The 26,444-nt window shown below is 42.2% G+C and overlaps 1 protein-coding gene across 2 annotated transcripts in view; it reads right to left on the bottom strand.

The window, feature by feature from the left end:
* The window catches only part of rprd2a (regulation of nuclear pre-mRNA domain containing 2a), a 37,555-nt gene that overhangs the window by 7,858 nt on the left and 3,253 nt on the right, over positions 1-26,444 (bottom strand). For both annotated transcript variants that reach the window (XM_063185821.1, XM_063185822.1), the window contains exons 2-7: positions 16,134-16,263; positions 10,766-10,899; positions 5,553-5,635; positions 5,203-5,329; positions 4,092-4,267; positions 2,271-2,625 (exon numbers count right to left, since the gene is read on the bottom strand). In XM_063185821.1, coding sequence (XP_063041891.1) covers positions 2,271-2,625; positions 4,092-4,267; positions 5,203-5,329; positions 5,553-5,635; positions 10,766-10,899; positions 16,134-16,263 — 1,005 coding nt within the window. The remainder of the gene's footprint in view (positions 1-2,270; positions 2,626-4,091; positions 4,268-5,202; positions 5,330-5,552; positions 5,636-10,765; positions 10,900-16,133; positions 16,264-26,444) is intronic.

The raw sequence follows: 26,444 nt of genomic DNA, 5'->3' as shown, positions 1-26,444 counted from the left end.
ACTGACAAATAAGCTGTATTTTACACATTTACTGAAGTAAATATCGCAATGCATCACAGTAGTACATGAATCGCAATGCATCGTGATAGAATCGCATCATGGCATGTGTATCGTGATGCGCATCGAATCGTGAACCCTTTGCCAATACCCACCCCTAATGACCTAGTAGTGGTAACAACAGTAACGGTAGGCTACCAGTCAGCATTCATGAGGAAAGTATAACTGCAACTTTTTCATATAATATTGTTTTGTAGTGCCCAACCAAATCAAATACAATGGATAATAGTTAAAATGTGTACTGCTGACAAGAAAGTCAAGAAAATTATTGTCAATCTTAATTTGCACCACCACCTTTAAGGCACAACTGGCAGCAGAATAATAGTCAAAGTAGCCCGGGTCAAGATTCTCTCTTCAAATGAAAGGGGGAGAACAATGTTTTAGGGGTGTTTTTGCCAACCTCATCAATAGATACATTTCAAATTTAAGAATTCAGGGAAACCATCTATTGCAGATTGGCTGAAAATACTGCATACCCCAGACAGGAATATTATTTGCAGCATCGCATTTTTGAAAGTCACGGCTGAGAGCAATATTATAAAATCACATCTTGTAGGCATGTCCCATAATCAGAGATGTCATGGGAAGCACATGGGAAGACTCTTGATAAGGGAGCTTCAAAGTGTCACTAGAGGGCCCGGTGACATGTGTGATATAATCACACATGCCACACATTTAACCACAGGCACAGAGCTGCACACGGCTTGATTAATTACTGCCTTTTTAGTAGTTCATTAGTTCAGGACACGAGCAAAATTAATTGCGATTATTAATCTACTCACTGGTACACCCTAATATCCTTCCCCATTATTAGGGATGTTACACATATGACATGCATTTAAAATACTTATTTTAAATTCATATTACTACCACTAGATGTTCAGAAGGTAGCAGCTTTCATACTACCATTATTCGACAAAGAAAGAACAGGTGAAAACAAAGAACAGGTGAAAACGATTGGAAAAAATAATCACTGTTATGTACTTAAAGCGATACTGTACCATTTCTGGAAATAAGCTAATTTTACTCCTCTCCTGGATCTACATGATTGCGTTTTACCTCCTGCGTTCTCCTGTAAATCTAGCCATTCTCTGATTTTACCTCCAAGCTAGCATACATCATCACTGAATCTTATGGGTCCAGTTAGTAGCTAGCTGGGCCTATAAGATTCAATGATAATTGCTAGCTTGCTGTAACTAGAAGTAGCATTAAGTGACTAAGAGAACGGCTGAAAGAACAGAAGAAAGGTAAAACTCAATGTATCCGTATTTCTCAATATTTCTTAAAGGGACACTGTGCAGGAAATGGTCAAAAAAGGTACTGCAACAATGCTGCTTATTGAAATTGGGCTGCCTATCGCCAAATTTGATCTGTACATGAAAGTTTACTAAGTATTAAACAAATATTTTCTAGTATGGTCCAAGTACAGTCATTTTTGCAGCTAAAAATGGCTATTTTTGGAAATTCAAAATGGCGGACCATGAAGATCCCCCTTTTCATGTATGAAAAGTGCAATTTTTCCAGTCATAATGAAAACTTAGAATTTGCTGTTGGTGGTAAGTATTCATGAAAAAGGTAACATTAGTGAATGGGCAGCATGCATTCTGGAAATAAACAAAAACAAATCTCACAGTGTCCCTTTAATATTAATGATAATAAAAAACTCAATTATTATTATTTAGGCCACGGCAGGGCCAAAACTCAATTATTTAATTGAAGGAGAGGAGTACAATGAGCTTATTTACAGAAATGGTATGGGATCACTTTAGGAACATTATTTTTTTTCCTCGAGGGCCCGGCCGTGGCTCAATCGGCTGCTGGGCACTGCACGGCTACACCGGCAAACTGTGTTTGATTCCGGCCTGAGGTCATCTGCCGAGCCTTCCCCATCCATCTCCCCACTCGCTTCCTATCGCCTCTCTAACTGTCCTGTCACAAATAGGTACAAAACCCTCCCAAAATACACTTTTTTTAATAAATAAAAAGATAAGTTCGGGGGGCGCTGTGGCGCAGTGCGCTAAGCCCCCCACATTTGGGCTTGCATGCCCACGGGGACCCCGGTTCGAGTCCGGCCGGGGTCATTTTCCGATCCAACCCCGTCTCTCTGTCCCACTCGCTTCCTGTCACCATCTCAGACTGTCCTATCAAATAAAGGCATAAAAGCCCCTAAAAATATATAAATAAAAAGATAAGTTCGAGATGAGGCCCCTTACCTATGATGCCTCCTCCGTCCGAGTCCTCTCCGTCAGACATCTCCATGTCCTCCACCTCTATGTTATCCAACTGCCCGACCGGGTTCATGACCGGGGACCATTTCGGGGATCCGCCGGCAGACGACAGGGGACTCGGGGCGTCCCCCAGATGGATGAGGTTCTCGGTGCCCGTGTCGTCCATCGCCACACCGTCCAGGTCCATGTTGCCGTGGTAGGGTGACTCGGAGCCCGCCGGGGAGGGGGCGTCAGCGCAGGGGGAGGGGAGGGGCGAGTCGTCCATGGAGGGCAGGTTCTCCTTCAGAGAGTCCAGCTTGCGCTTCAGGTGGTTCACCCGGTTAGCAAAGGTTTCATAGGCCTGCGGGAGGGGGAGGGTTGGAGTTCAAATTCAAACTCTTTATTAGAGGATAATAGCCCCTTGAGATGAGCATCTGGTTTTCCAGAGGGTCCTCAAACTGCAGACATGACACATACACATATACTCATGAACGGCCATCCGGGTACTTTGCTCCTAAATGTGCGTTACGCCCCTTTATGGGTGAAAACAAACCGAATGTCTCATTAACTTACATGCTACATCGGCTTGTCTAAATGAAGACAGTCCATGCTTCAGCCACGGCTGTTTGGCCATATTATTTGAACTTCCGGCAACACAACACGTTTTCGGCATGTTGCGCGTGAACAACGCTAGTCTACAGGTCCGTATATTTTGTTTATTAAACCCCAACATCACCAATTGACTTGCATGCAATGTTTTCCCCCACAAATGGGCGTAACGCACATGGAAAACGTCACGCCGTTCATGAGTATGGACACACACTGAAGCTTTTATTCACGACCAACAACCCCACATTTCCCATCTCAACCCAAAAAGATGTACTAGTTTATTCTATGGAATCCATAGTATGGATGAAAGACAAGTTCTAAATATTGCAGGAGAGTACCAGAATACTAAGTTAGAAGAAACAAACAAATGTTAATTGTTCAAACAGGTGTATGCATAGAACCAAAATATAAGCAAACATAACCGGAGTTGGAGATTATGGACAAATTCAAATTCTGTGCAACTTCAGGCCATGATTCACAATACAAAATATAGTCATTCCACAGTCTGTCACCAAGAAAAGAACTGTGACAAGGAAGGATGGCCAGACTGCCTTGACTGGTTGGGTTAGGGTCATCTAGTTGTTATTAGAGCAGCTATAGGAATTGTATTTTTTCTTGGCTTTTTAATGGATTATTTCACAAGCATACTCATTGCAGTACATTAATTACCAATTACTAATTCATTTATGGGTACAGCTGTGAATGTACCACCTGAGGTCTGAGCCAGAGACTGTCTGTATATAAGGAGATGGAACGCTTCAGAAAGCGTCCATAGGAATGAATGGGGGCAGTTTGTTACGCTAATATGGCACGTGTTTGCACATATCCCACCTGGCCGGCAACAAGAGCCAATTGCTTGCTGAGCTGTGCTGTCAATTATCCAATCATCTCGCCGCCTCCAGTCACCAGGTCTGACTAATCTGAAATTGCGCCCCAAATTGTGCCCCTGAGGTGTAGCCAAGATGGCCGCCAAGTGAAAGGACTTATTCTAAATGACTTTGTCTGAGCCCAAAAACATGTCACTGGCCCATTTACATATCGTCACCTTCTTAAAATAATCGCCTAAGTCATTTTTTGGTCAAGTTCACGTTTTCGCCTAACTCATGTCCTCCCCCATTCTGAGGGAGTTTTTGTGTTCCCTGACAAACCTGGAAAAAAATGACTTAGGCGATTATTTTTAAGAAGGTGACGATATATAAAATCGTTAACGCTGCTCACCTTGGTGACGACCTTGACCTCCTTGTACTGCATCTCGTAGAAGACGTCTGCGTTGGTCAGGGCCTCCAGCAGCAGCGGGCCCTTCTTCACTTGACCCTCCAGGATCGACACAAACTCCTGCAGCTTGGCACTGCCCTCCTCAAAGTCCTTGGCAAACTTCCTGCCACCCGCTTTATCTGTGAGGAGAGAGGAAAATAAAAAAAAGTAGTGTATATGATGCACACACATCGGGAAAAAAAACCCAGATACTGTATCAAAAAGAGCCGCGTAGAATCTGTGTAGAATTTGTGTGAAATCCGTGCACTGTTGCTATACCCGACGAAGACTTTTTAGGTCGAAATCGGTGAGCAGCAACATTGTGCTAATTCAGACAGATACTGTGCAAAGTTAACCATTAAAAACCCATCTGGCATTGCATCGTATTGAAAGTGAGCAGCAGCAAGCCCCTATGGGACACCTTAGGGATTAGGTATTTCCTCTCAACTGTATTTTTTTAAGGCTGCATAACAATGAGATCAACAAAAACTTCCTGTAAAGCCTCTTTGGGCATCATAAAAAGTGTGTTATAGAAAAACAGATGTATTATTATTAGTATTATTACATATTAAAAAGGAAATCAGCCTTCATCCAGTCGGACTCGACTCTGAAACTTGTGTATTTGAACAGCCGTGATCGAATGGTTAAGAAGATGGACTTTAGATCAGAGGGTTGCAGGTTCAAATCCCACCCTTTCACTCCCTCCTGCAATCCATGACTGAGGTGCCATTGAGCAAGCCACCCCACTCCAAACTCCTCCAGGGACTGTAACCGAACCCTGTATATAATTGCAAGTTACTTTGGGTAAGTGTCAGCTAAGTGTAATGTAATGAAATTTAATGTAATGATTAGAATCTGCAACTCATAACATGAGTGGTGGTCTTCACTGGTATTCTGTGACTCATAACATGATTGGTGGTCTTCACTGGTATTCTGTAATAAGTTTTACAGTGAAATATGGCTTTACATTTACAGTGAAATATTCCTTTATTTGTTAGATTAGAGATATCTCCTATACTCAGACTAACATCTAATATTTTCTCCTCCTCCTCCTGCTCCTGCTCCTGCTGCTGACCTTTGAGCTTCTTGAGGGCCTCGGTGCTGCAGACGTCCACCCTCATGGCGGCCAGCTGCTTCTCCCGCAGCTCCACTTCGTCCACTGAGGAGCGGAACTTCCCAAGCTTCTGGATGAACGCATGCGGCTATAGAGAAGGAGAGGAGAGAAGAGCCCATAGTATAAAGCATACATTTACAGCATACTACAGTGTAATAACTACAAGTAATTCATTTACTACTTATTTACTTGTATAGGCTCTTGTGAGGTCAGAGTTTCAATTTCAATGACCTGACCTGAAATTGCATGCATAAGTGTGGTATGATGGAAACCATCATGCCAGGAGCTGAGAATATGGGACACACACTCACCACAAACTCCGCCACAATCTTCGACTTCTGCGCTGCAGTGACTTTAGGGGTTGCCGTGGGGGTTTCAACGGGAGTTGCAACTGCTAAAAAAGGAAAGTATTCAGTTAGCAATGACAAATCCTGGTCGCACAGCTCACCACACTCACTGTACCAAATACAAACATACACAGTAGAGTTCTCAACGGGCCTAAAAATGTCAACCCGACCCTACCCGGCCCGTGGCTTTTAAAGCCCGAGCCCGATGTTACCCGACACATCCCTTGGAATTATCTAACCGAACCCGGCCCGAACCCCGAAGTCGGGGGTCGAGTTTTATCCTATGGAGAATGACGGGTTGTGGTGGGTCTTTAAGGGCACTTATGTGCAGTAGCCTAAATTGCATAACCCACTTAAAAACCTAGTGAAAAGATATTTTCCACAATAGAAACATAATATGAAATGGGGAAACTTACGTTCTTGCTATTTAAGCAGAATCATCCACAGCGCGATTTCAATAACCGCCTCATGCTTCACGGCAACAACAATTCATCCACCTTTTGTTTTGATTTCTAGGCTTATTTCCATCCCGAGTAGGCCTATCTGATTAAATGTAGGCTACGTGAAGTTGCCCCTCCCTCCTTGTGTGTTCATATGCGCGGATGAGATGGAAAGCCTGGCTGTGCCAAACATTGTTTAAAAGTTTTATCAAATTTTGGTCGGCACACAAGGTTTTGGACATAGCCTACTAATTTCTAGTGGCACCTGGGCTACGGTTGGTGCATTGATCAGCCATGTAGCAAAAAAGACAGATAGCTTAGGTGAGAGGATGAGATCTTCCTCGGTTGGCGAGCGCTCCGCATGTGTGTGCGCACGTCTCCTTCCCTCCCAAGACAGTTGCTTATACAAGTTGCCGACAGTTGCTTACAAGTCAATTTGAGCACGAAAACAGCAAAGACAAGGTGATATTTCATTCAAACAGGGCCTACACGCTCCAAATAAAACATTGGCTGGGGGGATTTTCAACCAGACCGCAGCGCGAGCAGACAGTAAGTGTGAAAAGTCAAGTCTACCGGAAAAATCGCCGTCTTCGCTGCCGCTCGCTTACCATCGGTGCACGAGCCATTTAAATAGTGAAGTGGCATATCGCAACAGCACATGCGGATTAGCCAAATTATATGCAACAAAGTCGCCAACAAAGCGTGGATTTAACGTTTAATAGGCATATACCAACGTTGTGGGAATAAGTGGAAAGGATAGCCTATGGAAAGCCACTGTCCTTTCCATATGTAGCCTAGTAGAAGACCGCTTCGGTTTCGTTTCACCTCATAGGGAAAGAATTTCCATGCACTGCATTTGCTGAGACTACTAAGCATAAAGTTAGCGATCAAACTAAAAATATTGGTTGTTGTCATTACAGCATTTAATAGTCTACTATGGCTGTTGTTTAAAATAGCCATTGGATTGCCAACCGTCCCTTGTATTAAGAAGTAGGCTATGGTTCCATGAGCTGACATGGGACTCAATATCGTTAAAATTGCATCTAAGATTTTTTTCCCCTTTTTATTCGTTTGAGTAATTGTAGCCAATGTAGTTTTTCTGTGCGTTCCGGGACTTCTGTCCAACTCATCATCGCTGTGATGTCATGTTTGTTTTGCTTTCCGGTACCTGTGATTTACAAATTAAGCACTGCGCAATGTTGCATGCAGCAGCCTGCCAGACCTTCGTTACGCAGGCCTACATATATTTAGATAGATAGGCCTAGCTTTACTGACCCATCAAGGGGAAATTCGCCATGATTCACAGTAAACAACAGAACTGATTTTTTTTTTACTGGGTGGAAAAGATTGAGCCCGCGGACCGAACCGACCCGAGCCATATGCTTATATTTTCGACCCGAACCCGGCCCGAACCCAAGGGGCCCGTCGGGTTTGTCGGGCTGACCCGACCCGTTGAGAACTCTAATACACAAGTAGTAGTTGATGATACACCGCGCTCTTCCGTGTGGTGCGTCTCCCGTTGAATAACTTTGAAGGTGAAAAAGTGGATCGCACTCGGGTTCTTCTTTTCTTCTTTTTTATTTTTTTATTTACATAGCAGCAGAAGTGTAGACAAACGTTTCGGCTGTTGCCTTCGTCAGTGTCTCCTAATTTTCAGTGTCTCATCTTACTAAGCTACTTCCTGAGTTTTATCTAGGCGTCTCCTTAGCTCACCTGTTGCTGATTGGGGATGACGCAGTGCGTGCTCCAAAGCATCAGGCCTGAAAGCCGTTCATTAATTGGAGCGCCCATCGCGCCACCCCCTGGATCAGCACAGATAAGTCTACAAAAACAATAGAGATGTATTTTTAACAATTAGCAACATGCGAACAAAAAGCCATACATATAGGCTACATATGGTTAAGTCAACAAGGCTAAATCTCATAACACATAAAAACAGAAGCAGGCACCGGAAAGAACATGAAAAAACATTAGAGGAAAGGTGATAAATCAAAGTCTTCGTTCATGCCCCCTGGCGACATGGATTGGAGACAATGTATCCAAAATGCCTCTCTCTTGAGAAGCATTCTGTCTACATTGCCCCCTCTCCGAGGTGTTTGAATTTGTTCAATCCCTATACATGTCAAGTCTCCAAGGGTATGATTATGTTCAATAAAATGTCTTGCGACCGGGGACGTTATGTCTCCCCGTCGTATGGCGGATTTATGCTCACTAAGTCTTGTTTTTAAAGCTCGCATAGTTTTCCCTACGTAAGACAGATGACAGGGGCATTGCAAAAATGTATATTACTCTCTGTGAAGAGCATGTTATTAAAGAGTGAATTTTATGTTCCTTTCCTGTGTGGTTGTTTTTAAATTTGTTAACTTTCTGGATATGAGGACAGGCCGCGCAATTCCTGCATGGAAAGCACCCTTTGATAAAGGATGGCTTCTTTTGACGCACTATGTCAGACCTTACCAGCAGGTTGCTCAGGTTTGCTAGCTCTTTTATAGGTAAAAAGAGGGCGGTGCGCAAACGTATTCTTAAGCAAGGGGGTCCGTCGCCAAAATGTACCAATGTGAATTGACTATCGTTTTAATGCGTCCCGATATGTTGTTAAATGTGAGTGCGTAATTGACTGAAAACGGGCGCTTCTGTTTTTTAGAGCCAGCCAATAGGCGTGATCTCTGCGATGCTTTGGCCTTATTATACGCTGTGGAGAGCCACTCCTCGGGATAGCCCCGTGAACGAAATCGATCCAGTAGGGCTTTAGACTGTATGTCAAATTCATCATCGGTATCGCATATACGTCGGATTCTATATAACTGACTCAGCGGCAATGAGCGTTTTAATGGCGTGGGGTGATGACTGTCAGCGCTCAATAATGTATTCTTATCTGTCTCTTTATGAAACACTGTAGATGAAATACGCAGATTTTGTTTAGAGATCAGCACGTCCAAAAAGTGTATCTCATTTTGGTTCTTCTCCATTGTAAATGTAATTGTGTCTAGTCGAGAGTTTAGGAAGGTGATGAACTCTAGTAACTCCTTCTCGTTACCCCCCCAGATCATAAAACAGTCATCTATGTATCTCAACCAGTACTTTATAAGGTGACTAAATGGGTTGTTGTAAACAAAATCCCGTTCGAATTTCCCCATGAATAAATTTGCGTAACTTGGTGACAGTGGGGTACCCATGGCAGTGCCTTGGATTTATAAATAGTAATCATTTTCAAACAGAAAGTAATTGTGTGTAAGGATGAATTTAGTCAAGTTTGTAATCAAGTGATGGGGTATCTCGGAAGGTGTTTCACTGATGAAGTAGTCTAAAGCATTTAAACCATCTCTGTGTGGAATGGAGGTATACAGGGAAGACACATCCAGAGTCACCAGCCAATCTTTCGCATCGACATTCTTTAGAGTTCTTAGTTTGTTCAGCAAATCGGTAGTGTCTTTTAAGTATGATGGCAGGCTTCTCACAAGAGGTTGTAGATGATGGTCCACGAAAACGGATGCTTTTTCAGTTAGAGAATCAATGCCAGATACTATAGGGCGGTATGGGGGGTCAGTCACCGACTTGTGTATTTTGGGCAGAGCATATAATAGTGGTGTGACCGGGTGCTCGTTGGTCAAGAACTTTGCTTCGTGCTCGGACAGTTCCTTCGTGGTCAACCCCTGTTGTATTATCGTGTTCAGTTTTTCTTTGTATGACTGGATTGGGTTTAAAGACAGTCTCTTGTAACAAGTGCCATCGTCGAGCATGGTTTTAATTTTTTGGATGTATGTTGTGGTGTCCTGTACGACTATCCCTCCCCCTTTGTCCGATTTCTGAATAATGATGGAGTTATCGTCCTGTAATGTCTTTAGAGCTTCTCGCTGGGACAGTGTTAGGTTGCTTTTGCGCTCTGTTCGGAGCGTGTTGCTGTCTTCCAGTGCAGAGTCAATGTCCTGTTCTACCAGCCGGCAGAATGTGTTGACAGACGAATTTTGAATTTGAGGTGTGAAAGACGAAGGCAACAGCCGAAACGTTTGTCTACACTTCTGCTGCTATGTAAATAAAAAAATAAAAAAGAAGAAAAGAAGAACCCGAGTGCGATCCACTTTTTCACCTTCAAACTCTAATACACAGTCATAATGAGAGATCACAAACTATGCAATGAAGACCAATCAGAATATAAACTGTCCGTTCAACATAAAAACACAGCAGCAATCAATCACATTAACACTGCGGATACAGACACTGTATCACCACTTAGACCAATTAGAATTGGCAACCAACTGCAGTGCAGAAGAGGACCATTAGACCACCGTGTTTAACTGAATGCTTTGGTAGCATTTCAAATTGTCTTGATTCCCACAGGGAAATCCCTTTGGTAACCAATCTAGCAGAGTGAAATGTTCCTATGGTACTGTAGAGTGCCACTATGGCAACTGGCCTGGCAGAGTGGAATGTTCCTATGGCCTGGCAGAGTGAAATGTTCCTTATGGTACTGTAGAGTGCCACTATGGCAACTGGCCTGGCAGAATGGAATGTTCCTATGGCCTGGCAGAGTGGAATGTTCCTATGGTTCTGTAGAGTGCTGCTATGGTAACTGACCTGGCAGAGTGGAATGTTCCTATGTTTCTGTAGAGTGCCACTATGGTAACTGACCTGGCAGAGTGGAATGTTCCTATGATTATGTAGAGTGCCACTATGGCAACTGGCCTGGCAGAGTGGAATGTTCCTATGGTTCTGTAGAGTGCTGCTATGGTAACTGACCTGGTTCCTCAGGTTCCTTCTCCTGCAGCTGGTTCCTGAGCTGGGTGATGAACTCCTCTGAGTAGACGTTCCTCTCCTCCCAGATGGTGAGCGTCCTCTCCACTGCATTCCGCACCTTGGGCTCATCCACCGCACTGCAGGAGGAAGAAGGAGGGGAAGAGAGACGTCCAGTTTACACACCAGATCAGACAGAGTGATGATGTACTTATCGATGGCAGGGATAAAAATGCAATATAGGGCCCTGCCGTGGCTAAGGGCTTCTGCACACCGGCTCCGACAAAGTGAGGCGCACTTTTGCTTCCGACAGAATTCGGACCCCCAAACCCAATTTCACACGAACATTGCATTGATAGTCAATGGGCGGCGCAGACAAAATAGAACTTGTCTCTAATTGCTATCTGACATCAGCGAATGTCCGTGGACATCGGCGCCAGTGTGCGTGGTTCTATTGAAAACAATGGAATCGAATTTTAGTTGAGCAGTGCTCAGCACTTTGTCGGAGCCGGTGTGCGGAAGCCCTAAAACGGAAGGGCACTGCAGCGTCACACCAGGGACCCGGGTTTGATTCCAGCCTGAGGTCATTTCCCGATCTTCCCCTATCTCCCTCTACCAGTCACTATCTCAAACGTTCCTGTCAAACAGGTATAACCCCCCAATCCCCACCCCAGATATGTATATCCAGAGTCTTTGCCTCCAGGCACTTAACTTTGCTATCGATGCTCATCGATGATGCTCCCTGAAAGCAGGCTGTCAGATTTGGGGGTGGAACATCAGTAAACATAAATTAACCTCCAATTGCATGTGCAAAACAACGCACTTCGATATTTTGAACTGTTCCGACAGCGATGACAAGTTGGAAAGATCTTTTAAAGATCTCCACTTTGGAGGGCGTTTGCGTTTTCTCCGGTTTGAAATCCTGAAAACCGCCGTCGCCGTGTGCAAGATAGGGACATCTGTCCAAATATTCCACGTTTACCTACCATTGTCGTGGGCACATAGTCTAAGAAAGATAACTTCAACAATGTGCTTACGACATACTCTTTAAAACGATACCAACAACCGATACCAACCAATATTTTATGACACAGAATAGTGTCCATGGCTTCGATCTGGATATGCACCCGGTGACCCGGGGTGGAGGTAATTCAGCAGGTGATGACCACTAAAGCTACCAATGTCAGATGTCCATCAAATCAGAAAATAACAAAGGGATGTGCAAGTGTAAGAACATTTCAACTAGAATTTGCCCACCCAAACTGTACCAGACAGTTTTCAGTATTTTGTCAACTTGGCCCACGGATGAGATACTGCAATAGTAGACTTGTGTTCCACCATAACCGTCACAAAACTGATTTCACCAAACAAAAATGTAAACCATTTTCTTTAACATGTTAGGTGCCAAGGGGTCATTTCACATGAAATCAGACACGTTGGGACCCGACCGACACAGATTTCAATCTTACTTGGTGTGCCGGCCCTTTTTAGTAGCAAGTACTGCATTTGTGTGAATCTGACACCAATATTAAGGTAGAAACAGACTAGGAAAGGTTTACATACGAGGGTAGGACACTATACAATCGGCCTTGATTATATCAGTCTGTGTAAGTCACAAAATGTTGTCTGTGGTGTTGTTTGAAAGTTCTTTTCTGGCTCTACAAATTACATAAATAGCATGGAATACAACAACCTTCAGAATATGAATTTTGATAAATTGAAAAATTGAAGATAAAAAAAAACTACTATTTTAAAATGGCAGGTTTCTTGTCTAAACGTAGCTTGTAGGGTCATGTAAGGACCTTGTTTTATCCTTTATCTGACATGTCTTTTGATGGTGCACCGTCCGTCTCCATCAGACGGAAGTTACACCGTTGCAGCATAATACATCATCCATCATGGACACCTAGTAGGCAAAGACAACACTTGTACATGTCTGAAACAAAAGAAAAACTTAAGCGTACGTCTAACTGTTAAATCATGTTTTAATGACACAACACATCTATTATGGACACCTACTCCACCACAACTAGGCAAAAAGTAATGAATTGGCATGACTGACACATCAACGTAATGTCTAACGCGAGTGTAACTGCTGAGAAAAATACCATGAAAACACAACTGCTCTGCTACTCAGTCATTATCCCCCCACTCACATCATCAAACAACCTCTGAAACTAAGCCTGTTTGATAAGGCAAACATCGATAATTAAAGGAGTTCAATACCATTGCGCTACCAGCAGCATTTGCTTTGTTCATCAGAGTCGTTTGTGTTGCTCATGGAGCTTCATTAGGAGGATCAATGCTGATAATGCTACAACTAGGCTGCTGACATACTAGAGAGATAGCCATTAGATAGACAGTCTTTATTGTCCCCAAAGGGAAATTCGTTTTCACCACCATCATAGCTTGTTACAGCCAACATGTAGACATAAAGTACACAACCCAATACACAACACATGTAAAAAAGGACATCACAAGGACATCAAGCACTATACATGCATTGCACACTCAAACACAAATACTGTCAGACAACATAAGCACATATGCACGCAATAAGCCATACAACCACACAAACATTGGGCCGGGGCGTGTGTGTGCGCGCGTGTGTGCAGTGTTTCCCATACATTGAGGAAACTATGGCGCACCGTCATAGTTTAAATTTGGCCGCCATAGATTCCGCAAATGTTACAAAAAATTCTTTAAACGAGTTCCGTTTTTTATTAAACGATTTGAAAAACGATTTCCATTGCATTTTCCTCCTGGAGTAAATAACTTACTCCCCAGGCTTTGTTTTACAGTTGTATGATAATGAGTTAGGCGACAGACCTTCATTGACACAGCAGAGGAGACACCGGGCTGCACATAGAAATTAATGTGTAATGAATGTGAATATAGACATTATAGACATTATAATAATAATGTGTATAAATAATAATGTGTAATATGTTGTTCAGCCCTTTTACTGGGAGGAATTTTGAAAAACTGGCCCTGTGCCCAGCACCCCTCATGTAGAATGTGTGCGCCTATGTGTGTGGGGGAAAAGGCATAGTCTACTCTCTTAGACCCTTTTTGTCTGCATGAGGGACGAATGACTCACTATACTGCATTTTTATATATAAATCAGGGCTTGACATTAACCTTTCCACCCACCAGCCACTGTGGCTAGTGAGTTTCCCGAGTCACTAGCCATTCAGGTATTGCACTAGCCACAGATTCGATTTTTTCCCCCCTTAATCATGATGGCGCATATCTAACCTCAGAAAATGAGGTGCTAAAGCAAGATGAGTGTATAGATTTCTACATGGAAGTATATCAAGCAAATATAAACAATATAATAACAATATAAAGTTACAGAGCCTTTTCTTGAACCTACGTGTAAATACATGATACACAAGGGGAAAACAACAGAATACTACGATACCCATGTCATACAAAGGATTAAGCTGCCAGCCAAATTGGCTAGTGACACTGAAAGTATTGCTAGCCACAGCCAAGTTTTACCAGCATTTGGCCGGTTGGCAGGTGCCAGTGTCAAGCCCTGATATAAATGACAATGTACTACTATACATGTCATGGGTAAAATTGTATGTAATATCTCAAAACATAGGCCTATACTGTAAGCCTATAGTTTCTCCATGCGCAAATGTCATACTTTACTCATTGTTTTGCCGTTTTGCATTTACGGCACGTGATTCCCCCATTACCCCATTAATATATAGACCCCATTATTTGCTTGCTGGGTTAAGACTATTCGACGCGCAACTCACACCCCTAATCTGACTGATCTCAAATTTAGAGGGAGTCAATCTGGTGGTACTGTCCTGTGTTGTGCCACATTTCCTGGTGTTGCAGCATAAAAAGCCAAAGATAGCAGTCACAGAAACTTTCATCGACTTTTATCACTTTCAAGCAATTGGCCATTGTAACTTCCCTCACAGAATACAGCAGTGAGGGACAGAAGTCATGTGACAGGGCTCCTCCATCTCAAATGGCACGGATTGTATGTCAGACTAGTCTTTAGTCTACGCAAAGACACTCAACAGCAAACTTAACAGCACTCCATGAAAATGGATACAAACGACGACGACAAACGACATTCACATTATTCCACATAGGAAAAGCTCCTTTTGGCCATAGCTGTTCCACCGTAATAAACCGTTGGAACACATGTGGGCCATCAGCACATTTGGTTACCATGCCATTTGTCCCCATACAGCTTGGGAAGTGATCGCTACAATGTTTACAGTGAAACTTTGCATGTTCTACTTAAACCATATAAACATGTCTTGTTTCTCCAACACATACCATCATCTCATCAGCCTTCTGGCTTATTGAGGCGTAAAATTTACAAAGCAGACAGGCTAGACTAGGGGTATTCAACTAAAAGTCACTGAGGGCCAGCTTTTCAAATTCCTTCCAGTAAAGGGACCGGACATAGAATCTGCAAAACCGCGAGCAGCACGGTGTCCGAGGTTAGGATGCGAAACAAGTGGATAGCTTTCCAGACAGAACAGATATTCGCGTCTCTATTTCTTAGTAGCCCTACGATGGTCTATTCATCAAACTGTTTTAGATAAGATTTCACTTATGTGAATGCATGGGAGAAATATCCCCAACCTGAAGTGTTAGTGATCACAAATTATGCACTACCACAGATAGCAGACATACATAGGCCTATTTCTTTTCATTTTAGTTGTGGGGGCCAGAACCTTGCCTTCCAAGGGCCGAATCTGGCCCCAGGGCCTCCATTTGAAGCACCTCACATACCGGTACTCATCATCAACTTCTCATGCCTACACGAATGCAGTTCTGATAAAATTCTGAACATTTTTTTTCTTGCTAATTCCTCCACCTCCTTTCACCTTACGTCACCAACTTCAGCAATAAGGTTGCCCATTAGGTTGTTTAGGTTGTCCACTAAAAACAATAATCATTTAATCCATACAATAATAGAATTAGCTGTGGTTCCACTACCATGACACTACTACTAGAACACCATTGACCCCTATACAAAAACCAACAAGGCAACATCTGAGGACCCGTTAGCACTAGTTCTATGAGAATTAAAAAAAAAACCAATAAAATTACAGAGATAACGTCATAAATCGTATGCCAAAGAGTTCATAATTTAGGGAAAGAAAGGAGTCACCGGATCATCTTCAGATGTGGAAAATAATGTGTCTTATTGGGCAAGCGCCAAGACTAACGTTTCGACATTCACACGTCTTCTTCAGAGTCAATCAATGAAAGGTGACTCCTTTCTTCCCCTGCATTTACCAAGTCCTTTCCCGAGACGCACCAGATTGTGAAGTGCAGGAGCGCGGAGGATATCTCTCTTTGCTACGTAGTTCATAATTTAGTTCAGGCTTACCTGAAGACGTCCATGGCGTCAGGCAGCACGGTGGTGAAGGAGGTGCGGTAGACGATGGCGTTGCGCCGCTTGCAGTTCTGGATGACGTCATTGGCCAGGTAGAAGAGGTTCAGCCGGTGAGGGACTTCAGCTGGAGAGCAGAGGAGATGAGAGAGAGAGTCAGACACACACAGCACTGCCACTACTTCTTTGATTCACGGTCAGAAAACAATCCTATTTCACAAACTTGTCTATTTCACAATCATACACCATAAGGGCAGTCATGGGTGAGCGGTTAGGGCGTCAGACTTGCATCCCAGAGGTTGCCGGTTCGACTCCCGACCCGCCAGGTTGGTGGGGGGAGTAATCAACCAGTGCTCTCCCCCATCCTCCTCCATGACTGAGGTACCCTGAGCATGGTACCGTCCCACCGCACTGCTCCCCATGGGGCGCCACTGAGGGCTGCCCCCTTGCACAGGTGAGGCATAAAATGCAATTTCGTTGTGTGCAGTGTGCAGTGTGCTGTGGAGTGCTGTGTCACAATGACAATGGGAGTTGGAGTTTCCCAAATGGGCTTTCACTTTCACTTCACTTTTCATAAGGCAACATGCAAAAAATAAGCTATTTATTGCAGATGTAGGGAATCAGCACCCATTAAAAAAACATTCCTACCAACCCGCCGACCACAAGTGCATTTTATGTCCAGCACAAGCACAACCATTTAACCAGAAGACCATGCATAAACTCTACCACTTTACTCTCCATTAATAGTAGGCCTATAGTTTGACCATCAGCAATTTCACAGTGGGTTAGGGATGCAAATTATCGATTAATTCATTAATCATTAGTTGATAGTCTTATCGATCGACTTACGATTATTGACAAGAGGCTTTTTCCCCCGAAATCTCAATGTTTCTCAGGAAAAAAAACTACTAAATATAAAATGTTTTATTAAAAATTGAGATAAAATACCACATTTAAATTAATTCTATTTCAATTCTTTAATCCAAAGGTGATTTAAATATTCCCTCTATTTACACCCCTCTTCACACACATTCTTCACATGCCCATTTCACCTGGGTCTCTTGTCAGTTGAATTTTCGATTAATTGCGATTAATGTTTTTTAATCGATTAATGCATTGATCGATTAAAGTCGATTAACCGATTAATCGTTTACATCCCTACAGTGGGTTCTTTCATTATCCTAATTCCTGTCCTAAACCTGTGCTTATGGTTTTGCACTGCGCTGATGCCCGGCCCCCGCCTCTTGCCATGTCATTCAACACGAGGCCACAAGCACAAGACCAAGGGAGGACGGGAGTTAGGATTAGGGAGGGATGTTAACCGGTAACCGGTTAACCGATAGTCGACCGGATCAACTTTAACCGGTTAAATTTTTCTGCCACCGATTAACCGGTTGTAATAATAATAATAATAATAATAATAATAATAATAATAAGTTAATTATAATGATAATTTCCTCCCAAAAAGCCCCCCAAAAAACGATAATTTTGAGGTTTTAGTAAGATAATTCAGCATTTTCCATCTGGCAACAGTGGCTGGACATGGCAGGTCCTGTCTGCACAGCAAAAAAAAAGGCTTATGTGAGAAAAAGACGCAAACGTTGTATAATTTAAGATTACCGGTTAACCACCGGTTAATGAGTCTCAGTAGCCGGTTAAGAGTTTTTTTTCAATTTTTGCCATCCCTAGTTAGGATACTGGAAAGAACACACAGTAGCTTTTCTGCTCTATGCATATAGCACGAGTCCTATACTTGTATCCTTGCAGGCTAAGCGCCAGGAATTTCAAAATGGAAGAAAAGACTCAAAACGGAAAAGAAAGGACATAAAAAAAACACAGAGGAAGGTCGGAACAATATTTGGAAGGACTGCAGTGTTTTGTTACAGACTTCCAAATGTTCTTCAAACTCAGCTTGCTGGGTTCACACGGCTCGGCCATTGGAAAACTTCTAGTGTTCCATTTTGAAATTCTGACTGGCTTTCTCAGACCACTTGCTCTCATACAGGTTAATGTAATGACCATGGCTTACTGTGACACCCACCAGCTTGTGAATCACTGATCTGGATTATTCACTGGGGCTAGTACAGTCCAGCAAAACAAAACAAAAACACACAAGGGACATTCACAGCTCCCAAAATATCCATATTAGCCCAACACTGTACAAATTAAATAAAAAAAAAAACAGTCTCATCAAAAAACATGTCAACAAAAGCTTCATTGATTCATTTAAATATCAGCATGCTATTAATTCACTTTTAATGCTCAGCATCATGATACGACCCATTGTCCACAACTACTATGAGACAGCACATAACAGTTTGGGTAGAAAAAGCCTTGGCTTGGATACAAATATGTAGCATGAAACAAAGTCAGTTTGAAAAGTTATTGCCACAACAAATAGCAGCAACATTAGGCTACCTATTATTTTAGACATTAGGCTAGCCTACATTAAGCTTATGATTGTACCATCCTACAAATTATTGCAGACACCAGTCTGACCTAATGCTGATGTCCAGCAACTTCAGACCGTCAACACTGAAGCTAATGAAACATGGGGCCTATACTACAAAGCTGGTTCAGGATAAGTTAAGGTTAAGTTTAGAGGTAAATCAGCTAATAGAAGAGCCTGGAGTCCTCATTTTCCTAGGAAAAGCTCTTGAATTAGACGATTTACCTCTTAACTTAACCTAACCTGAACCAGCTTTGTAGTATAGGCCCCTGATGTGGCCTCAAACTCCGCATCATAACACAGCAGGGGGTATTGCAAAAACCTGGCTCAGTGCTCCAAAAAAACTGGAATACAAGTATACACAGCAAACTAGTTTTTAAAGTGAAAGAAAGCCCATTGGGAAACTCCAACTCCCATTGTCATTGTGACACAGCACTCCACAGCACACAAGTGAACACTGCACACTGCACACAACGAAATTGCATTTTATGCCTCACCCGTGCAAGGGGGCAGCCCTCAGTGGCGCCCCATGGGGAGCAGTGCGGTGGGACGGTACCATGCTCAGGGTACCTCAGTCATGGAGGAGGATGGGGGAGAGCACTGGTTGATTACTCCCCCCACCAACCTGGCGGGTCGGGAGTCGAACCGGCAACCTCTGGGATGCAAGTCTGACGCCCAAACCGCTCACCCATGACTGCCCATTTCTTAGCATAAGCAACATCAACTAGGACCAATAATGTGTGGCAGTAAGCAAGGACTGATTACTGCACAGACCTACCGGGCCCAGGAGCCCAAGAAGAAAAAAGGGGCCTGAAGCCCAAGGCGTCGTGCTCCAAAATAAAGAAATGCATAAAAAAATAATAAATAAAACGCTTCATTATCGGTATGCTTTCATATGGTGTTAAAATCACACTTTTAACTAACTGTGTTTTCAAATATTCTCTGGGGAGAGTCCCCGGGGCTGTGGTACTCGAGTCCAGACTCGGTCCAAGTCCAGACTCAAGTCCATTTGCCATGGATTTGTCTCGGACTCGCCATTATGGTAGTTGGACTCGGACTTGTCTTGGACTCAGACTTGTTGTCTGGCCCAGGGGGCCCATGGAAAAATAATCCGTCCCTAGCAGTAACCTAAGCAGAGGGCTGCAAACACACCACACAGCACATGAACACTACAAACAGTATTGTTTGTGGAGGGTTAGTTCATCAGTTCAACATCAACTTCAGCAAACAAATTACATTTCTGATTTCTATATATTTCTATTGATTTCTACTATACTTAAAAAGGTACACTGTGCAGGAAATGGCCAAAAAAGGGTACTGCAACTATGCTGCTCATTGCTGGGCTGCCTATTGCCAAATTTGATCTTCACATGAAAGGTTACTAAGTAATAAACAAATATGTTCTAGTATGGTCCAAGTGCAGTCATTTTTGCAGCTAAAAATGGCTATTTTTGGAAATTCAAAATGGCGGATCATGGAGAAGATCCCCCTTTTCATGTATGAAAAGTGCAATTTTTCCAGTCATAATGAATACTTAGAATTTGATGGTGGTGGTAAATATTCATGAAAAAGGTAACATTAGTGAATGGGCAGCATGAATTCTGGAAATAAACAACAAAAAATCTCACACAGTGTCCCTTTAACAATAATAACAGACTTCGGGTCAGAGAATTACAGGTTCGAATCCCACCCTTCCACTTCCTACCACACTCCACGGTTGAGGTGCCCTTGGGCAAGGGACTAATCAATATCTTTTAAGTAACTGTACTTTGCTTCAGATGAAGGCATCAGATGAGTGTTTTGCAATACAAAACGTAATTTTCTGGGACACAAAATGAGATGTCAAGCCAACACTCAAATTAGGGCTGCACAATTAATTGAAAAATAATCAAAATCGTGATAACAGAGTGAAATCGAACTCATGATTTTAATCGTGATTTAATCGTGGCAATAGTGACCTACTTTTGAGAGCGTCCTTGAAGCCAGAACATACTGACAGGCTGGTGTTTCTGGCCTGAAATCTGTCCACTTAAGTTTCATGCTATTGCCTTTACATAATTATTACAATTCATTTTATTTTGCTTCTTCCGTATGCAATTCATTCTTGGTTATATTTCATCTTGTTATAATTTTCAAAAAAAATCAGCAAAAATCAATAATCGTGATTAATAATCGTGATTATGATTTTGACCAAAATAATCGTGATTATGATTTTTTCCTTAATCGTGCAGCCCTAACTCAAATGTTAATGGAGAGCCAACGTAGCCCAACAGAACTTAAGAATTACAATTTCACAATGCTCACAACAACCCTACTCCCTTAGTCCTTGCTCAAACAATCAAACAGAAGCTTATATGATCGCTGTGGTTAGTGATTTGTAATTCATGCATAACTTAATAGCCAAGTGTGCACCAGTAATAGACGATTTATGGCACCTGTGATATGCCTTTTCTTACTCCTGAAAAAACTGTCATTAATTTAGAGTAAAACTAATAGGGTTGTATGGCTTCTTCTCAAAGGAAACATCTCTTTTAAAACGCTTCTATTCGCAGTGAACATGATCAGGGACTCAAGCAAGTCATCAGCTCATTCTTAATAGTGGAAAAGTAAGAAAAGCAAATACAGATGACAAATTTTCACTGCAGAATTTTTTCGCTTGAAATTAGCTGCAAGAATATGCGGTAACAATATGACATGAAATGAATGAACTATAGGACTCATAAGTTATCATAACTTAAGCCTCCTGGAAGTCAGAATAGATGCATGCAGAAGTGGCATGTTGCTAAACAATGAAACAGATCACCACAAAAATGAAAAACATAAATAATCCCAAGTGCTGGAATCATGTCAACAATCATAACCCTCTCTTCTTATCATGAAACAATAAACCCCACATCACTATTTTAAAATTGTTCAATTCAAGACAAACTCCATAATTTACACTTCAGTTGGTTCACAGCAAACAGGAAAGTTCTACAGTAATTAATAAGACACATAGCCTTTATTTCATTCAAAAGTAATGCAAACCAATCAAACCACCATGCAAATCAATTTGGAGGAAATAGAGGTGCACCGAAATGAGAATTTGTGCCCGAAACCGAAACATAATTAATCACTTGGCCGAATACCGAAACCGAAACCAAATATTACAATTCAGTCAAAAGTGACCAAAAATTAAGCTTAGGTTTTTCACTATTTTTAAATAAGCTTATATAGCTGAAATCTACGGTTTACAATAAATGTTTTGACATGTTTTTGAAAGAAAATAAATGTGTATTTGAAGTTTTCAAATGTTTGAGTACAACTGAAATTAGTTTAATTAATGCCCATTTTCAATTCATTTTCTATTCGGCCGAAAAACCCAAAGTGTCTTTTTTTGCGTTTTCGGCGCACCTCTAGAACATACTGAAGCATCTTTAATTCTTTACCTCTCTCATACCTGCGCTAGGATACACCATACACAGAAATATTAACATCATTCACCACAATATTCATCCTTTGGTTCTATACCCCACCACAATGGATTTGAAATAAAACAAACAAGATGTGCTCTAACTGTAGACCCTCAGCATTAACTTGAGGATGTTTCTGTACATCCAAATCTAACAAGATAGAAATTGCAACAGTGCTCCCCACTTTTTGAGGGACAGTAGGCTGCTCCGCTATTCCAATCAGGTGTGTGTTATGCCCATATCATTCAATCAACAATATTCAACCACATTTAACCAAATGTTTCAGAACTCATTGGACAATGTTTCACAATGAGGATGGGCATGGGCAATGATCAAAATGCAAAAGTCACCAAACCAGCAACCAAATTGCTGGAGACAAAACTGGAGGGAAAATACCCCCAAAACAAGCAGAAACAGAAGACCATTGCAGTAGAGAGCTTGACACACGCACGCACACACAATACCAGCTAGCCTAAACAAATATGTTTCACTTGTGGCTGAATCAAATCAGACCAATTCACAAGGACAGTACAGGACAAAGTGTGTTGACTGTTTAAAGACACATCCTAGCAGGTTCATCAGAGCCTTAAATTGGCTGAAGTTCCACAAGGATGATGATTTAGTCAGATAATTTTGCTCAATGCTTTGCAGCATGCATTGACAATGAGACTTTAAATGAGATAAACAAGGTGCCTTTGGCAATGAGCAGCCTAAAGAATACTATAGTAGAGAGATCAAGGGGAGCACAATGGCACAAATTACAGAAACACCCGAGGAGACAATATTCAATCTTCAATTTCACTTAATATTAATATTAACTTATACATCAATAGCTCAAAACGGCATGTTGTAATGCTGTAAATCTTTCAATATTTAAGTTTAACTAAACCAATAGTGGCTGCTTTTTGCACGAGCAGTGGTGAGAAAAGTAATAAACAACCTTGAGGAAGAAAATTGATATGGACGCAGACTGGGCCTTGACAGCATCCTTGGGATATCCAACTAGATAAGCTTAACTTGCCTGAATAGTCTTGTGATTAGGGATGTTAACCGGTAACTGTTTAACCGATAGTCGACCGGATCAACTTTAACCGGTTAAAATGTTCTGCCACCGGTTAACCGGTTGTAATAATAATAATAATAATAATTATAATAATAATTTCCTCCCAAAAAACGATAATTTTGAGGTTTTAGTACGATAATTCAGCATTTTCCATCTGGCAACAGTGGCTAGACATGGCAGGTCCTGTCTGCGCAGCAAAAAAAAAGGCAGTGTTGTGCATATCAGGCACGCGAACGTTGTATAATTTAAGATTATCGGTTAACCACCGGTTAATGAGTCTCAGTAGCCGGTTAAGAGTTTTTTCAATTTTCGCCATCCTTACTTGTGATGAGTCACAAGTGAGATAGTCAAGAGAGGCTACCTATGCAGTTTCTTGTAGGAAAGGTGTGGTTTACTATTGCCAATGCCCATGGCCGTTTAATCCACTATTTGGCATATAGTATACGTAGCCCATAGGCAATCTTTGTGTGTGGTATCTATTCAGACAAACGGCAAGCTTCCATTTGTCAAGTAGTACGCGTCATTGCCTTTCCACCTCTCCCGGCTCTGATTGGCACCCTGGTTCAGGAGGACCCTTGCCTGGTTACCACCAGACCTAATCACAAGTGAGTGTCTTTCAGATCGAAACGATTGTGTAGAACGTAAGGCAGTATGGGTGTTCCCAGGCTAGGAGGACCCCGCTTTTGGGGAAGAATCCATGCCGTCTTTCAGATTGGAACAATGGTGCAAAGCAGCATGGGATTTCCTGTGAGCCGTGTCCTGACCGAGGCTTAGCCAATCACTCAGACCAGACCATTTTAAATGCAACATGCAAAGCAAACACACTGAAACACACAGAATCAGACCTGCAAACTCGTCAGAGAAAAAAAGGTGACAGTCTCCAGCGGGCTGGGCCGGGCTCAGTCTGAAACGTTGATGTTAGGCAGGGTTTACCTATGTTTTCATGTTTCTAATGGCAAATTCTGACCATTCCACAGCCACAACCATTCCAGTGTTGCAGTAGATATCAAGACTCATCAGACCAGGAAACATTTTTCCAATCTTCTAGTGTTCTTAATGGTGAAGAACCCACCCCCCCCAAAAAAACCTCTCCAGTTCTACATGATTCACGTGAATTACCTAATTGGCCGCGAAAAAGGTGACCGTCACCAAAAGGTGACAAGTCTGCAGGTATGCAGAATGGAAAGCTTACTAATTAACTCACAAGAGCCCTCTGACATCTTAACCCATCAAATAAAGTAGAGCAGGCCCTGCCGTGGCCTAACGGTAGGCATTGGGTTACTATGCCGCCGACCCGTGTTCGATTCCGGGCCCGGGTCATTTGCCGAACCTTCCCTGTCTTGCTCTCCCCACTCATTTCCTGTCTCTGAAATAAAGGCCCTAAAAATATTTTTTAAATAAAAAAAATAAAGTAGAGCTGTACTGCAGTACCTCTATGGGTGAAAATGCTAGTAGTCACAGCAAAACACTTAAGTTAATACCAATTTCACACAAAGCATAAATGCTCGATTCTTATTTTTTGCACAACACATGATGCATAAAGTTGTGCTGGAATTGAAATATTATAAAACCAATAGTTTTAAAATCACAGCAGAAAGCTCACTAGTCAGAGACAGCCCTATCTACACTCCTCTTCTCTGAAGGAACATTAATCTTTAACATGAGGCTGATGGGGTCAATGGCTGAGACACATGCTACTCCAAACATAACATCGAACACAGATAGAGGTGGCGTCAAATATTTGAAAGCCCAAAAAGTGCCCTGGCCACTGTAAGGATGTCCAATTGCACCATGGCAACACTATCTGTACCCATCCCGGTCAGACTAGAGGTGAACTGTATTGTGGACTGTTGTTGTAACAACACGCTTCAGCTGAATGCTTTCAAAACCACGGAAATACAGTAGTAAGCTTAGCTGACCATAGTAATAAATTAAGTGTGATGGTAGCTTGGGGGAGTTTGGTTGTGAAGCCGACAGTGCCCTCTTGGGTAATATTCTACAAGGCCAGCCAAAGCATCATCACAAAAACATCAGGGAAACTCTAACCATGTTGAAAGCAAACTGGAGAAGACTCACTAATAATAAAAAAACATGTTGTAAATAATATAACTTTGAGCATTGCCTGAACTGTGGAAGGAATATTACCAGCAAAACACCTCATGCCAGTGATGGGACCAATGACTCTCCTGCGTTACAACGTCCTAGGGCTGCACGATTATGGAAAAAATCATTATCACGATTATTTTGGTCAAAATCATAATCACGATTATTAATCACGATTATTGATTTTTGCAGATTTTTTTGAAAATTATAACAAGACGAAATATAACCAAGAATGAATTACATACGGGATGAGCAAAATAAAATGAATTGTAATAATTATGTAAAGGCAATAGCATAAAACTTAAGTGGACAGATTTCTGGCCAGGAACACCAGCCTGTCAGTATGTTCTGGCTTCAAGGACGCTCTCAAAGGTAGGTCACTATTGCCACGATTAAATCACGATTAAAATCATGAGTTCGATTTCACTATTTCATCACGATTTTGATTATTTTTCGATTAATTGTGCAGCCCTACAACGTCCGGATCGTGATCCAGATCATTCACCACCAAAATGAATTACTACTAATCACTTGTTCCTTTTGTCATTCCCAACCACTCCACAAAATTTCATCAAAAATATGTGCATAACTTTTTCAGTTATGCTGCTGACAAACAGAAACACAGACAGACAAACAAACTAACGCAACTGAAAACATAACCTCCTTTGCAGAACAACAGTCTCTGGAGGGAGCCTGTGAATGCCTTTTAACTGATTGCACTGGCTGGGCTGCTGAGCGTGTTCCTCTACGAATGAACGTGCAGAACAGCATTTCAGCTGCAAAACTGAGGTTGAACCCAAATAAATCATCCTACAACAGGAATAATAGTATAAACACACACATGAAGCGGTGCATACATGCACACATAACAACACACATAAATTAACATTTAATTACAACTCCATGCCTCCCACCCAAAGCCACACACACTTCAGTGGTTCCCCTTTGCACTCTAAACAACAGAGCCCATACAGCTATACACAAGGCGAGAAATCAGGAAAACACTCCTTCCATGGAATCAGCTGAATCAGCTGGGCTTGACACCCTTGCAATGGCCAAGCAAGGACAATGTTGAAGGGCACTGTGACTTAATGATAAGTGTTTCCCAACCAGGGGTACGTGTACCACTAGGAGCACATGAGCACAATGCAGGGGGTGAGTGTAAAAATTAGTTTTGCATCGATACCGATACCAGTATCGGTGGATCGGTACTAAAACGGTGGTATCGGTATTGGCGAGTA

The sequence above is a fragment of the Engraulis encrasicolus genome, chromosome 20, assembly GCF_034702125.1.
Source record: "Engraulis encrasicolus isolate BLACKSEA-1 chromosome 20, IST_EnEncr_1.0, whole genome shotgun sequence".
In the NCBI taxonomy this organism is placed as follows: domain Eukaryota; kingdom Metazoa; phylum Chordata; class Actinopteri; order Clupeiformes; family Engraulidae; genus Engraulis; species Engraulis encrasicolus.
Note: the sequence above shows the minus strand (reverse complement) of the source record. Positions and strands in the feature narration are given on the sequence as shown.